At 40.3% G+C, this 15,727-nt stretch overlaps 1 protein-coding gene across 1 annotated transcript; it reads left to right on the plus strand.

Annotated features, from left to right (window-relative positions):
* The first annotated feature begins 8,298 nt into the window (after window positions 1-8,298).
* LOC122754333 (keratin, type I cuticular Ha4-like) lies at window positions 8,299-12,137 on the plus strand. Its single transcript, XM_044002652.1, has 7 exons — window positions 8,299-8,760; window positions 8,886-8,968; window positions 9,691-9,847; window positions 10,460-10,621; window positions 10,719-10,844; window positions 10,967-11,187; window positions 11,715-12,137. Exons 1-7 carry the CDS (start codon window positions 8,299-8,301, stop codon window positions 11,830-11,832), a joined length of 1,329 nt encoding a protein of 442 aa, XP_043858587.1. The 3' UTR covers window positions 11,833-12,137.
* The last annotated feature ends 3,590 nt before the right edge of the window (window positions 12,138-15,727 follow it).

A 15,727-nucleotide genomic window follows, 5' to 3' on the forward strand; every position in this document is an offset into this window, starting at 1 on the left:
CTTTTTGGCTATAGCTCTGCAGATATCAGGGAGGATTTTAGCCTGTTTGCCTTATGCTAGCTTTATTTTGGCTAACATGGACATGGACAAGTCCAGCCTTTTCAATCGCACTCTAGCTATTTTATTTTTTAGTCTGACACAGACCTCTCCTAGACCAAGAAACTCTTGATTCTGACATTCTAGCTTTCTCCACAGCCCCAAAGAGCTGCTATAGGCTACACAATGGACACAAAGCTGTTACACATATGATGGAACAATTGCATCCATTCTCAGCTACACAAAGGGGAATAGCCTAGAGTTACTGATGGGAATAGGACTTTGGGAACTGGTTAAGACAAAGTCCTGGGTCAAAGAGCATCAGCTGTGGTTGTTGATGTTAGCTGATTCCACTCCTTAGGACTGAAGTTGGGCTACAGGTCTAGCCTTCCCCAAGAAATAACATCCTTTTCTAAGTCTAATGGAAAATGTACAGGAAGGGTCTTGATCTACTATTGTAGATTTCCTCCTCTTCTTTCAGTTAAGGGGTTTTTCTATTCATTCAACAAATATTAAACACTTATCATGAGCAAGGAAACATGCTAAACATTGTGGATACAATGGCAAAACCAAAATTCTCCCCAATGAGGAATTCCTATTCTCCTAAGTATGTAGAGGGAATTTGTGGAGGGAAAAGAGCACTCACAACTAGGGAGATTAGGTCAGGAAATGATTCCAATCAGAGGAGGCACCTGGGTTGATAAGGATTCTTCTGACAGGTGGGTGAAAGGAATGAGTACATTCTAGGCATGTGGGAATAGACTCCAAAGGCGTGGAGGGGTGAGGTGAGATGTTGAGTTTGGGCAATAGAAAATTCTTTTAAAAAAATTTTTTTGGAGGGGCAATGAGGGTTAAGTGACTTGCCCAGGGTCACACAGCTAGTAAGTGTCAAGTGTCTGAGGTCAGATTTGAACTCAGGTCCTCCTGAATCCAAGGCTGGTGCTTTATCCACTGCACCACCTAGTTTCCCCAGGAAATTCTTTAAAGATATTTGGAACAGAGATAATTTAAGTTGGCATGAATATAATGCAACTTCTAAGTAATATATTCGCTATTTATCTTATAATTAAAAAAATGAATATCTTTTCTTTTTATAGTATGTTTATTTTTGGATATATCCTTTCTTCCAACACACTGATCCTACCTTTGTAATGAAGATTCAAAAGAAAAGAAAAGAAAAGAAAAGAAAAGAAAAAAAAAGACCAGCAAAACCAACTAACATATTAGTTGTGACATTTTATGAAATATTCTATAATACAGTCTTCTACTTCTGAAAATAAGGGAAGGAGATACATTTTTCTCTACTCATCTCTGAGGCCAAGCTTGTTTATTATAGTTTTACAGCATTCAATTTTGTTTTATTATTTTTTCCACTTACATTGCTGTAGTCATTATGTATGGTTGTCTTCCTGGTTCTGCTTACTTCATTTTGCTTCAGTTCATTTAAGTCTTTTCATGTTTTCTGAATTCTTCATTTTCTTCCTGTCCTATGGTACAGTAATATTTTGTTGCATTAATTTACTACAATTTGCTTAGATATTCTCTAGTCAATGGACATATCCATTTTTCCAGGGGTTTTTTTTTTTTTTTTTTTTGCTGCCACAAAAGTGGTAGTGTTTATACTCATGCTGCTAAAAGAAGAGAATCCCACAACTGTTTTGACTGGGTCCACTACAAATATATGTTACATAGCCTCCACTAGGTCCTCATTGCTGCTAGGTGATGCTACTATACCTCTCTAATCAATTCACTGTCCTGTTCTCCAGTGACTCTTCCAAACATTTTCATCTCTCCTCAAACCTCTCCCTCACCTCACTCTCTCAGCATAGAACCTTGCCTCATATTTCACAAAAAAATTGAGGCTATTTCCTGTGAACTCCCTTTCTTCTCTTTTCCTTATTTCCTAATATTCAGATGCCCTCTGCCAGTCTCTCCTCCTTCACCCCTTTCTTGTATGATGAAATCTCCTTACCAAGGGTAACCTCTCTATTTGTTCGTGATCCCATTCCATCCCATCTTTTCCAACAAATTGCTCCCTCTGTTATCCCCACTTTTTTATATTCAATATCTCCCTCTCTACTAGCTCCCTTCCTATTGCCTACAAATATGCCCCATGTTTCCCCAATTCTGAAAAAATCCTCACTTGATCCTTTTATCCCTGTGATATATCATCCTGTATCTCTCCTGCCCTTTGTAGCTGAACTCCTGGAAAGGGCTTAGGTACTTTCACCTTCCTTTCCTCTCACTCTTCCTAACCCCCTTATAATCTGGCTTCCGACCTGATTACACTCAAATGGTGCTCTACAAAGTTACTGATGATCTCTTAGTTGCCAAATCCAACAACCTTTTCTCAATCCTCATTCTCCCTGACCTCTCTGCATCCTTTGATACTGTTGATCATTCTCTCCTCCTTGTTATACTCTTTCCCCTAGGTTTTCAGTACACCATTCTCCTGATTTCCTTCCTACCTGTTTGCTCACACCTTTTCTGTAGCCTTTGCTAGATTCTCTTTCAGCTCATATCCTTTAACTGGAGGTTTCCCTCAGGGTTCTGTCCTGGGAGCTTTCCTCTTCTCCCCCTATTCTACTTCACTCAGTGGATTTAATTACCATCTTTATGCTGATAATTCTTAAATCTACCGTTTTTGCCCCAATCTTTCTGCTAACCTTTAATCTCTCATCTCCAATTGCCTTTCAGAAATCTTGAATTGGATGTACAATAGACATCTTAAATTCAATATATCCAAAACAGGTCTAACTTTCCTCTTAAACCCTCTCCCACTCCTACCTTTCCTATTACTGTAGAGGGTAACACCATCCTCTTAGGCCCTCAGGCTCACAAGCTAGGAGTCATTCTGGACTCCTCACTCTCTCTCACCTTCCTGCCCCAAGAGCTATTGATTTCACCTTTGCAAAATCTCTCATATATGTTCCCTTCTTTCCTCCGACACTGTCACCACTCTACTGCAGGCCTTCATCCCCTCACACCTTGATTACTGCAATAACCTGCTTGTGGGTCTGCCTGTTTCAAGTTTCTATTTATTCCAATGTATTCTCCATTTTGATCACCTAGATGCAATATTTGACAGCATATGTCATTGAGAATGGCCTTTTTGGTGTTATATATCTATAATGATTCCCTATATAGCTTTGATATCAGAGCTATTTGACACAACCCCCCCCCCCCAATCAGCAGTTTCCCTTCTTATCCTAGTTGCTTTGATTTTGTTAGTTCCCAAATTTTTCAATTTCATGTTATTTAAAGTATCTATTTCTTTTGTGAACTCCTCTATTGTATTTTTTTATGAGGCAATTGGGGTTAATTGACTTGCCCAATAAAAGGTATTTTACTTTGGAAAGATTTCTTCTTAAGATCATTGGCTATGAATGTGAATAATTTTGGCCAGGACTTTTCAGGTGGATTTAGGCAGTTTACCTTTTTGGCTATAGCTCTGCAGATATCAGGGAGGATTTCAGCCTGTTTGCCTTATGTAAGTGTCAAGTGTTTGAGGTCGGATTTGAACTCAGGTCCTCCTGAATCCAGGGCCAGTGCTCTATCCACTGTGCCACCTAGCTGCCCATCTATTGCATTTTTGGTTAAGAATTCTCTACTTAGCCATAGCTGTGATTTACATGAGTTCACTTTTTTATTTTTCTCTTTCTTTTTTTCCTTTTCCTCCTCCTCCTCTCCTTCTCTCCCTCCTCCTTCTCTTCCTTCTCCTTCCTCTCCTCCTCCATCTTTTCTTTTCTCTTTTCTCCCTTCTTCTTCTTTTCCCTCTCCTCCTCCTCTTCCTCCTTCTTCTTTTATGTTAAGGTCTTCCCCTATTTCTACTTCGATTCCATAAATACATATTAATCACCTACTATATGGAAGACAGCATGGATAATCAATGGAGGGCCAACCTTGGAAATCAGAAAAACCTGCAATCAAGCCCTGTTTCTGGCATACACTAGATTTATGATGAGGGTCAAGGTACACTCTCATGGACAGCATAACTCTTTAAGACTCTTAAGTTATAGCTAAGTTGTTGATCTTCATTAGTGAAGGAAGTTTTCACACCAATGAAATTAAATGTCAGAATAAGAGAAAAAAATTGAGGAAAGCCAGAGGATCAGGTTAGGTTACATCCTTTCATCCTTATACTGGCTTGAGCTTATAAAAGACAGATTCTTGGAATGCCAGAAAAATATAATTATTTAATTGTGAATAGAATCCTTGGTTCCAGCTGCCTTTTCAGACCTGAGGCACTTGTAATGTATCACCCGCCTTAACTCTCAAAGGAAGTCCCATAGGGTATTATAGGCTCACATATAATACCCCATTGGGTATTATAGACCAAGGGCCTCCTAATTATTTCTATTATTTATTCCTCACTACAAGCCCATGAAATTGGTCATGTTTATTATCCCTAATTTTCTCGGCTCAGTCAACTGAGGGGGTAGCCTATCTGTGACTATAGTCAGAGCTTGGATCAGAGCTCATAAGAACCAATTTATGCTTTTTCTTAAATTTATTTCTTCAATGTTGCCTTTCTATAATATTGGGTTGCTGAGTGATTTTTAAAAATGCAGCAGAAAATCATTTTCAGAATCAGGCTGATTGTCTTACCCAGTAGTGCTTACTTCATTAACCAGAAAAGACCAAAATAAAAATCCAGATCTTTCCATTTTTGGGGGTGACAATCAGAACAAAATCATTGGGTTTTGAGGTGGAAGGGATCTTAGAGGTCATCCAAATTTCTACTTGGATGAAGAAATGAAGATTCAGGAAAGTAAAATGATTTGTGTAAGGTCATACAGGTAATAAGGAGCAAAGCATGGATTCAAACTGAAGCCCTCTGACTCTAAATTCACTGCTTTTTCCATTTCACTTCTTATTCCATCAACCTTTTTTTTTTTTTTTTTTTTTTGGTGAGGCAATTGAGGTTAAGGGACTTGCCCAGGGTCACACAGCTAGTAAGTGTCAAGTGTCTGAGGCTGGATTTGAACTCAGGTCCTCCTGACTCCAGGGCCGGTGCTCTATCTACTGTGCCACTTAGCTGCCCTTCCATCAACATTAATTAAGTGTTTACTATAAGCTATGTGTTGTGCCAGGCACTGGAGATACTTGATACAAAACCAAAAATTCCTACCTCAAGCAGCTTACAAAGAGCTATTAGAGATTACATCAAGCAGTATATTCCCAAGTCATCACATATTGGGATTTAAATTTGTAAATAAATAACAGAAAGTGTCCAGTTAGATCCAACTTTTGTTATAGGGCAAGAAAGGGAAAAAGCTTCTCTGTGTGGTGGAGTTAGAAAACTTGGGTTTGAATCCTGGTTCTGCGACCTGTGGGGCCTTGGTCAAATACCTTTTTTTGACCTCAGTTTCCTTATATGTAAGATGAACAGCATCCTATCAGATTCATTCTGACTCTAATTTTCTGTTATCCTATGAACCTTCCCTAGCATTAATTCATGCCCTATTTGTGCATAGCATATAGAACTGTTAAATGTTTGTATTTTCCTGAAAATTTGGAAGATTGGAAATCACTTTGGTATTTCCCAATTAACTCCAAATATGGGATTTTGTTAGTAGGTAATCTGATTAAGAGGAAAGCAAATGCATACTGATATTTCATATTTTATATATCCAAATAGGCTTAGAATCTGTGGTTTTATTAGTATGAGGCACTTCCTTAGATCCCAACCCATCAACTTAGTTGATAAGTCCTAGCGAGTTGTCTGAGGCACAGGGAAGTTAAATGAGTTTTCTAGGGTCATATAGCTGATAACTTTCCAGAGGTGGAATTTGAACCCCAGGGCTTTCTGACTCTAAGCCTTGCACTCTATCCACTACGCCAATGGTGTTAAACTCCAGTAGAAACTGGGGACTAAACTGTACATAAAATACTTGTGGGCCACATATTGACTTAACCACATATTAACATTATCTATGCTCTATTTTATTTTTTAAAAAATTGTACAATTTAATCTGTATAGGGCTCACTCTAGAGTATTATGGGCTGCAATTCAAGTCTCCTGGACTGTATTTGATACCTTTGTACCATAGCAAGTTGTCTTTTTGATACTTGATGGTAAAGATCCAAACATCCAAAAAGGCCTTCTATGGAGGTCACTTCAATCTTGGCCTCTACTATGGAATTTCTGCTATGCTAGATTTCCAGGGATCATCCAGTTTTGCTTCCACGCTTATACATGGATGAGGTAAAGGTTGTCTCATTTTCAGCATATATTTTCAGCACATGAGAAAATGAAATGCAGAACTGAAAAAAGATATTGGGAAGGAAGATCTCTGCAGGGCTCTGGACATAATCCCTATTAAGAACTTGAGTAGGAGCATGGTAAAGAACTTCTTTGAATTTAGCTAGGTGGGTCTTTGGAGAGAAAGATGGAAGGAAAGAGGAAAGGGAAGAAAGAAAAAATGAAGGAAGAGGGGTAGCTAGGTGGTATAGTGGATAAAGCACCAGCCCTGGATTCAGGAGGACCTGAGTTCAAATCTGGCTTCAGACACTTGCCACTTACTAGCTTTGTGACCTTGGGCAAGTCACTTAACCCACATTGCCGCACAAAAAAAAATGAAGGAAGGAGGAAGGGAATAAATAAATAAATAAATATAGATATAGAAAGCATTTATTAAGCATTTATTATGAGCTAGGCATTGTACTAAGCACTGAGAATACAAATTCAAGCCAAAAAGAAAGACATTCTCTATCTTCAATGAGTTTTTTTCCTAATAGGGGAATTGGAAGAAGTGTATATGTATATGTATATGTATATGTATGTGTATGTGTATGTGTATGTGTATGTGTATGTGTATGTGTATGTGTATGTGTATGTGTATGTGTATGTGTATGTATATGTATATGTATATGTATATATGTATGTGTAAGTATACATATACACATATATATCTATACATACACACATATATCTATACACACACACATATATGTATATATATATTGGGCAGGTAAGTCAAAGTCTTTACTAAACACTTATCGTGTGCCCAGCACTGTGCTAAGTGCTGAGGATACAAGAACAAAAACAGTCTTAGCCTTCAAGGAGTGAACATCCTACTGGTGAAAAGATTGATGGGCCATGTATGGTCAGGGATGAGGGGGACATTTGTGACCTTCTGTCTTGAGAGATGTTCCTGTTGTCACTAACCTGATCCTAAGAGTTTGCAAGAGTGAATGCAGTTCCTGGAGCTTACAATTCCATCACCACAGAGAGCAGAAAGCAACCCTTTCTATCAGAATCTACTCTCTTTTGCACTAGAGACAGTTTTGATATATTGGATTATTTATATCACTAGATATATCATACTTTGAAGTCCTGTGATTTTATTGATGTGGGAGATTTCTCTGTTGAATCAGATCCAAATCCCTTCACATGTAGAAGACAGTCTTTGAGAGATGCTGTAATTGACCTAAAGACTACTTGATAACTCTGAATTTAACCAAGCTGATTCTTCAATGATGGTCTCTCCCCATCATTGGTCTCTCCCCATCAATACATAGGCTTTCTATCTTGGTAGTATATATAAGAATTAGTACTCTGTTGGCATTGCCATTGAGAACCCAGAGTTGACTCCATGCTACAATATTATGTAAGAGAACACTCTAGAATGTAAGCTTCTTGAGGGTAGGGACTGTTTTTAATTTTGTTTCTGTATCCCCAATACCTTCTCTTGCTTGTTGGATTGAACTGAATTGGAGGGCAAAGATTTTTGAGTACACGTAACTTTTTGCTGGTGTCAATTTCCCAAAGATCCCAGAGTCAAGAATTCATCCCAGTGCTTATAGAGATACTTTCCCCCAAGATCTATCTAGTTTCTATACTTATTATCAACACTAGTGGTGTTATTCTCAATATTAGCACTCAGAGAAGAACTAGAAAGAGAAGAGTATACAAAAGACTCCTCAGTTTCCAAACTTTTCACTGACATTAATTCCAGAACTTGAATAAAATAAAGGGAACATATGATCCACACATATGTCCAACCCAGGCTGGGAAGTCATAGTCCCTTGCTGTCCTTAGTCTGAGTCATGAGGACTGCCATTTAGGTCTGTCATGATATTGTATCTTTGAAGACCACAAATGAGACACTTATTTTTTCCAGCCAATAGCATCTGTGAAGAGTCCTGACCCAGCACAAACCAGAGTAGAGACTTTTATGAGATGAGGCAGGACTCTTTGAAGGTCTCTAACTAGATTATTTTTGGAAAAAAATTGGCTGAAAGTGAAGGAAGGAAACAATGCTCTATGATGAGCTCACACCCACTTCTTGGGGTATAAAAGGCCTAGGGAGGCAGGTAGACCTCAGACACCTTGATCATCCTCCCAACCCTCCAACCACCCTACTCACTACCATGCCTTACAACTGCTGCTTGCCCAGCATCAGCTGCCACACCAGCTGTGCTTCCAGGCCCTGCCTGCCCTCCAGCTGCTATGGCTGCACCCTGCCTGGAGCTTGTGACATCCCTGCCAATGTGAGCACCTGTGGCTGGTTCTGTGAAGGCTCCTTCAATGGCAAAGAGAAGGAGACCATGCAGTTTCTGAATGACCGTCTAGCCAACTACCTGGAGAAGGTGCGCCAGCTGGAGGTGGAGAATGCTGAGCTGGAGAGTAGGATCCGGGAGTGGTGCCAACAGCAGGTGCCCTATGTGTGCCCTGATTACCAATCCTACTTCCAGACCATTGAGGAGCTTCAGCAGAAGGTAAAGTCTTGAGATATCTAACAGCTGAAGATTCAGGTGCTTCCAGATAACGAACCATTCATTTAAAAGGTAGTAGGAGATTCTCAATTCTAAGGGATACTCAATGTTCGCTCATTCATTTCCAGATCCTGTGCACTAAGTCTGAGAACACCAGGCTAGTGGTGTGTGTTGACAATGCCAAGCTGGCCTCTGATGACTTCAGAACCAAGTGAGTTTGGGTAGAAGGAGGAAAGGAAATCATGTCAACCATGTTTTCTTTTTTTAAACTCTCAACATTAGATATGTGTTAAAAATGGAATCTAGAAGAAACAATTAGAGATATGGAAATATAGAGAAGGAAATCATCTTTTTTTTTAGGTGACAAAATAGTTTTGACCAATGCTGTCCAGAGGAGGCTCAGACAATTATATTCTAATTCAACTTTTTATCACTGGGCTGATTTTGTCTCCTTTCTAACCCCTCTTTATAGAGATGGAAAGAAAGAAATTGAAAAAAAAATTCCCAGTACAATGCAAACTCCTTGAGTACAGAACCTGTCTCATTTTTGTTCTTGAGTCCCTAGCATTTTCACAACACCTGGCACAGGTAGATGCTTAATAAAATGTGGGATTATTTGCCCCTTCATATAGCTGCTGATTAAAATATGTCTGTCAAAGGGTCAGCTAGGTGGCACAGTGGATAGAGCACTGGCCCTGGATTCAGGAGTACCTGAGTTCAAATCTGGCCTCAGACACTTGATGCTTACTAGCTGTGTGACCCTGGGCAAGTCACTTAACCCCAATTGCCTCATCAAAAAATATATGTCTGTCAAACTGAAATGAAATAGACTCTCAAACAAAAACTACAAAGTTAAAAAAAAAGCCAAGACAGTGCCATCCAACTTGTATAATACAGAGGTGTTCTTCGTTTTCCTATCACCTGCACTTAAAGGTATGAGACTGAGCTGTCCCTGCGTCAGCTGGTGGAGGCTGACATCAACAGCCTTCGCAGAATCCTGGACAATCTGACCCTGTGCAAGTCTGACCTGGAGGCCCAAGTGGAGTCCCTCAGGGAGGAGCTTGTTTGCCTGAAGAAGAACCATGAGGAGGTGAGAAAAGAAATCCCCACTTTTGAGTGTAGTAAATAGGCAGTCAATCTGCTGGATGACAGAAAAGGGACCATTTTCCTGGTTACTCAGTTGTAGGTGCTAGAGGCTGATGGGAAATTTACTTGGAGATGTGGGACTAGATAGGTAGATAGAGAGATAGATAGGCATTCTCCTAAACAGTGAGGATACAAATAAAACCAAGTCAGACAGTTCTGCCCTCAAGGAACTTAAATTCTAATAGGAAAAAGACAAGAGGAACTGAAAAATGAGACATAGGAAAGAGATCACAGGATTTGGCACTCATGTGGTTCCTAGAAAGATGAGGCAAAAGGCTTATGTATTGGGGTGGGAGGGAGGTGATGGAGCCTGGGGTGCAAATGTTTGAATAGTGGGAGCTAGCCATTTATTTTCTGAGGAAAAGGTGTTTAAGGGACAAGGATGAGGATCTGGGTTAAGTAAATCTCTCTCTCTTTTATTCCTCCACTGAGTACATAGCATCTCAGGGAAACAATTTGTATATTTAGCTTTTTAAAGTGTTGCTTTGGAAGGCTGTTTCTTTCCAGGAAAAGAAATGTACTCATGCCTTCCATTTTTTTTTGTTTGTTTGTTTAGGAGGTCAACTCCCTGCGCTGCCAGATTGGTGACCGACTCAATGTGGAGGTGGATGCTGCCCCAACTGTGGACCTGAACAGGATCCTGAATGAGACTCGGGCTGAGTATGAGGCCGTGGTGGAGAACAACCGCAGAGATGTGGAGGAATGGTTCAACACTCAGGTGGGGGTCTAGCTCATGCCCACTGCAGAACTTGAGTCTTCCTGGGTCCCTGTTGACCACATTCTCACCTGTTGGCTTTTCCTCTTGGACATTGCAGACAGAGGAACTGAACAAGCAGGTGGTGTCCAGCTCTGAGCAGCTGCAGAACTGCCAGGCAGAGATCATTGAGTTGAGGCGCACCGTCAGTTCCCTGGAGATTGAGTTGCAGGCCCAGCACAACCTGGTGGGTAACTTTCAGCCTTCATATTTGCTCTTTGAAGTTAAACTGTGTCACTTATCAACCATGTAGTCACTGAAATGCTGAGCATGGAACTATATGACATTTTCTTCTTTTCTTCATTACAGAGAGATTCTTTGGAAAATACACTGACCGAGTCTGAGGCCCGTTACAGCTCCCAGCTGTCCCAGATCCAGTGTATGATCACCAATGTAGAGTCCCAGCTGGCTGAAATCCGTGGTGACCTGGAGCGACAGAACCAAGAGTACCAGGTTCTCCTCGATGTTAGGTCTCGGCTAGAGTGTGAGATTGCTACATACCGTAACCTGCTGGAGTGTGAGGATTCCAAGTGAGTGTCATGCCAGAGATTCCTGGTAAAAGTCTGTCTCTGTCTCTGTTTCTCTCTGTCTCTTTCTCATACACATATACAGAGATTAAAATATTGTGCAGATTTCCCCCTTTAACATTAAGAATAACCAGATATCGGGGCAGCTAGGTGGCGCAGCAGATAAAGCACCGGACCTGGAGTCAGGAGTACCTGAGTTCAAATCTGGCCTCAGACACTTAACACTTACTAGCTGTGTGACCCTGGGCAAGTCACTTAACCCCAATTGCCTCACTAAAAAAAAAAAAGAAAAAAGAAAAAAAAAAGAATAACCAGATATCACAATTCTTTTTCTACTCATTTAACTCATATAACTTTCTAGGAGGGGTATTTGGCAATAATCTGAGTTTTCTCTGACTTGATTCTGCCACTCAAAACCCACTGGTGGCTGAACCCAAGCTTGAATGGAATTTGTGGGCTATGGTCTTGAAGGCATCTTTGCATAGACCACTCCCATTCTCAACCTAATGCAAACAATTGTGTTTTTCCAGGTTGCCCTGCAATCCATGCGCCACCACCAATGCCTGTGGTAACTCCTGTGGACCCTGTGGCAATTCCTGTGGCAACTCCTGTGGGCCCTGTGTCAGGTCTTGTTCCCGTACCTGTTAAGTTCCCATCTCTCAGTTTCACCATGTAAACTTAGGATGGGAAAAGTCATTTGATCTTGACTTCTGACTTAACTCAGTTCTCAAAGCCAATAGCAATATTTTGGTTCTTTTCCCATCATCCCCATTTCTGTCAACTATGCCACCATTTTCAGGATCTCCCATATACTTCAGTGAGTTTCAGAGCCAACAAGCCAAGAATGACATCATCAACTCTCAACTGTTTGGAAAAAACCTTAATGGGAAGCATTAAAAGCTCTTAATTTCTGGTGATGCTCAACTCCCTATAACTCAGTTACATGCTATTACTTTGGGGTGTTTCCTGTACAGATGGTGTTTCCTCCTTCCTTGCTCCTTCAGCTTCTTCTGGAATGCAAGGAGGTACCTTCACTTACCTTCCAATAAACTTTATTTCTTTGGCATTGTAAATGTCATTCTCATTCATTTACTCCCTGCAATGCATTCTTCATTTATGTCTCATAAAGTCAGGAGAATGAAATGAATTAGATGTTTGGCTATTATATATGATGGACAAACACTGATCAAAGGTTAAGGGGTAACCCCCAAAAGAAACCCATGACTTAGGGTGACTGCCCCAGAAAACAGCCTACAAAAGTCTATTCCATCCTAGCCTTGAGTCCAAGATCCTTGGTATCTTCTTGCTCCTTACCAGAAGATGGAACTCAAATCAGGCCTAGATTCTTCATCATCCATTTCCTTCTCATATTTAGCTTCTCTTCCTGATCACTCCACCGAAACAGCTGTAAGGCCACTAATAACATCCTCTAGTCAAGTCAAATAATCTCTTCTCCATTCCCAACCTCTTCTACTTCTCTGGCGTTTTGACATGGCAAATATTTGACCTTTATCATTCTCCTTCCTCAAATCCACCTCAGCTACACATGGGGATGGCTTTATCTTGATCTTCTCATCACCCACAAGTTCTTTAGTGGAGCATAATCTCCTATCATTTACTTGCTCTCTATGCTTTATTTCATGCTTACTGTGACCCAGAATACTCTTTGTACTTTCCCAAGTCTCCGTCCTTGCTTTGACTTCTTTCCCTTCTCAATCTCCATCCATTGGTGAGCTTGTTCAATTCTAGACTGTCCGCTATTCTTCAGTCTCTTGCTCCCTGGTCTTATTCTGCCCTATTCTGCTCTGCTGTTTTGCTGAACTCCAATCTTGTATTACTTCTATCATCCACCTCCTCCATTCCTACTTGTGTGCTACACAATGGAGCCGGAGAAAACCATATAACTCAGCTGACCGGCTCCACTAGAAATTTGTTAATTAATCTCAACAAGGCATTTACTGCTGCAAGGAAATCTTTTACTTTTTTTCTAGTTGATTTTCTATCACACTCACCACATTGACTGGTCCAAATATTCTTTTTTCTATACTTTTAACACTACCTTCCAGTCCCCCTGTCAGTGTACCACCCATTAGCATTAAGTTTCAGTGTATAGACTCTATTAACTCATAACCATTTCTTATTGAAATGACATAGGAAGAATGATGATCCCAAAGTATTCCTCTCTTAAATCCAGGCCACACTCTCCCATTAACACACCAGCATCTGTAGGGGAGAGCAGGCACAAACTGAAAATACAATGATAGTGAGGCATATATGTAAGGGAAGACATGTAGCCAAGGCAGCTCACAATTCTGGAACATTCCCAGTGTCCCATCTCCTTCTGGAAATATAGGGCATCAATGTCTCAATATTCCTCTGTCTGTCTGTCTGTCTGCCTCTGTCTCTATCGTTGTCTCTGTCTCTTGCACATAGAATTCACAGCTGGGAGTGGTATCTGGTCTAGACGGGTGGCTTTGCTGACAGTCTAGGCTGCTCTGTTTTTGGGCTTGGGGTGCTCTGCTTGTGGGTTTGGTTGACTTCTTATAGATGAATGGGTTGCTGTGGTGGATTACTGTAATTGGGTTGTCCTGCTGACAGGTTGGGTTATTCCTTTTCTCAGCTGGGTTTTCTCTCTCTTTTTTTGTGGGGCAATGAGGGTCAAGTGACTTGCCCAGGGTCACACAGCTAGTAAGTGTCAAGTGTCTGAGGCTGGATTTGAACTCATGTCCTCTTGAATTCAGTGAAAGTACTTTATCCACTGTACCACCTAGCTGCCCCATGGGTTTTCTCTTTAAATTTTTCTGTTGCTTCCCATTTTAAGCTCACCTGAAGCCCTCAGCTGGTGGGGCAGTGTACTCTTTCAGAAAAGGCAGAGACCCTTAGTCTAGGATTAGAAGAAGCCTTTCTGGGCAGCTAGGTGGCGCAGTGGATAGAGCACCGGCCCTGGAGTCAGGAGTACCTGAGTTCAAATCCGGCCTCAGACACTTGACACTTACTAGCTGTGTGACCTTGGGCAAGTCACTTAACCCCAATTGCCTCACTAAAAAAAAAAAAAAAAAAGAAGACGAAGAAGCCTTTCTAATTCTGAGGCAGGAGAGGGAACAAACATTTATTAAGTGCATACTATGTGCCATGTCCTGTGCTAAGCACTTTACAAATATTATCTATTTTGACAGAAAAGGAATATGACAAATGTTGGAGGGAATGTGGGAAAATAGGTGCACTAATGTACTGTTGGTGGAGTTGTGAACTCATCCAACCATTTTGGAGATCAATTTGGCACTATGACCAGACTCATCAATACTGCTACTAGATCAGTACTTTAAGGAGGTCAAAGAAAAAGGAAAAAGGCCATATGTACAAAAACATTTATTTTAGCTCTTTTTGTGGCTGCAAAGAATTGGAAATATAGGGGAAGCTTATCAATTGGGGAAAGGCTGAATGAGTTATGGTATATGAATGTGATGTAATATTTTTCTGTTATAAGAACCAATGAAGGGGATGGTTTTAGAGAAGCCTAGGAAGACTTGTATAAGCTGATGTAAAGTCAAGTGAGTAGAACCAGGAGAATGATGTACATAGTAATAGTAATATTGTAAAGATAGTCAACTTTGAAAGACTTAAAAACTGATCAATACAATGACCTACCATGATTCTAAAGGACTCATGATAAAATGTACTATTCATTTTAAGAACAAATTGATATACTCAGTGCAGATTGAAGCTTATTTTGTCTCTTTTTCTTTCCTTTTCTTGTTTTTCCCATCTGGATCATGGTTAATATAGATTACTGTAGTAATATGCATTACTACATAATTGTAATGGGTCTTATTTTTCTTGCCTTATTTAATGGGTGGGAATATGGTGGAAGGAGAGAATTTGGAAGTGAAAATGAAATTGAATTTAAAATATTACATTTTGAAGGATGGAGTTGAAAAAGATCATTCTAGGTGTATGGAACAGATTTTGTGAATGCAGTGACATGAAAGATGGGGAGTGTATCTAAAGTTTGGCTAGAATGTAGAGTCTGGAAATGATGTAAGAAAAGTCTAGGAAGATAGAATGGATTCTGATTGCGGAAGACCTTAAATACCTGACTGGATGTGTTTGTATTTTATTTTAGAGGAAACAGGGAACCAATGAAGGTTTTTTGATTAGAGGAGTGACATAGTCAGACTTGTTCCTTATAAAGATAATGTTGGCACCTTGTAGAGGATGGATTGGTTAGGAGAAAAGGCTACATCCAGGCTATTATAATAGTCTAGTCAATATACTATGCATCAGTGGCTGAACTTAGATAGTTGTTAACATATTAGAGTCAGGGGGACGAAAATGAAGGAGGTTGAGGAGGCAGAATCCACAAGACTTGTCCAGTGATTGGAAACATGGGGTGAAGAAGAGATGAGAGTCTTCTAGGTCAGTGACCCTTATCCTTCACCTAATGTTATTCCTTCTACACTATGTGAACCTGGGGCCTGGCAGTATTATTTCTTCACTTCTCCAACCCCATCTCATAAAACTACATCAGAGTTATTACCTTATT

This window comes from Dromiciops gliroides, chromosome 4, assembly GCF_019393635.1.
Source record: "Dromiciops gliroides isolate mDroGli1 chromosome 4, mDroGli1.pri, whole genome shotgun sequence".
Classification (NCBI taxonomy): Eukaryota; Metazoa; Chordata; class Mammalia; order Microbiotheria; family Microbiotheriidae; genus Dromiciops; species Dromiciops gliroides.

What these genes read in the sequence shown, in the direction of transcription:
- LOC122754333 (XM_044002652.1), top strand. Translation starts at nt 8,299, where the DNA reads ATGCTCTATGATGAGCTCACACCCACTTCTTGGGGTATAAAAGGCCTA. An exon ending in AGGAATGGTTCAACACTCAG is followed by an intron (nt 10,622 to 10,718) that starts GTGGGGGTCTAG and finishes TGGACATTGCAG; the next exon opens with ACAGAGGAACTGAACAAGCA. An exon ending in TGCAGGCCCAGCACAACCTG is followed by an intron (nt 10,845 to 10,966) that starts GTGGGTAACTTT and finishes TCTTCATTACAG; the next exon opens with AGAGATTCTTTGGAAAATAC.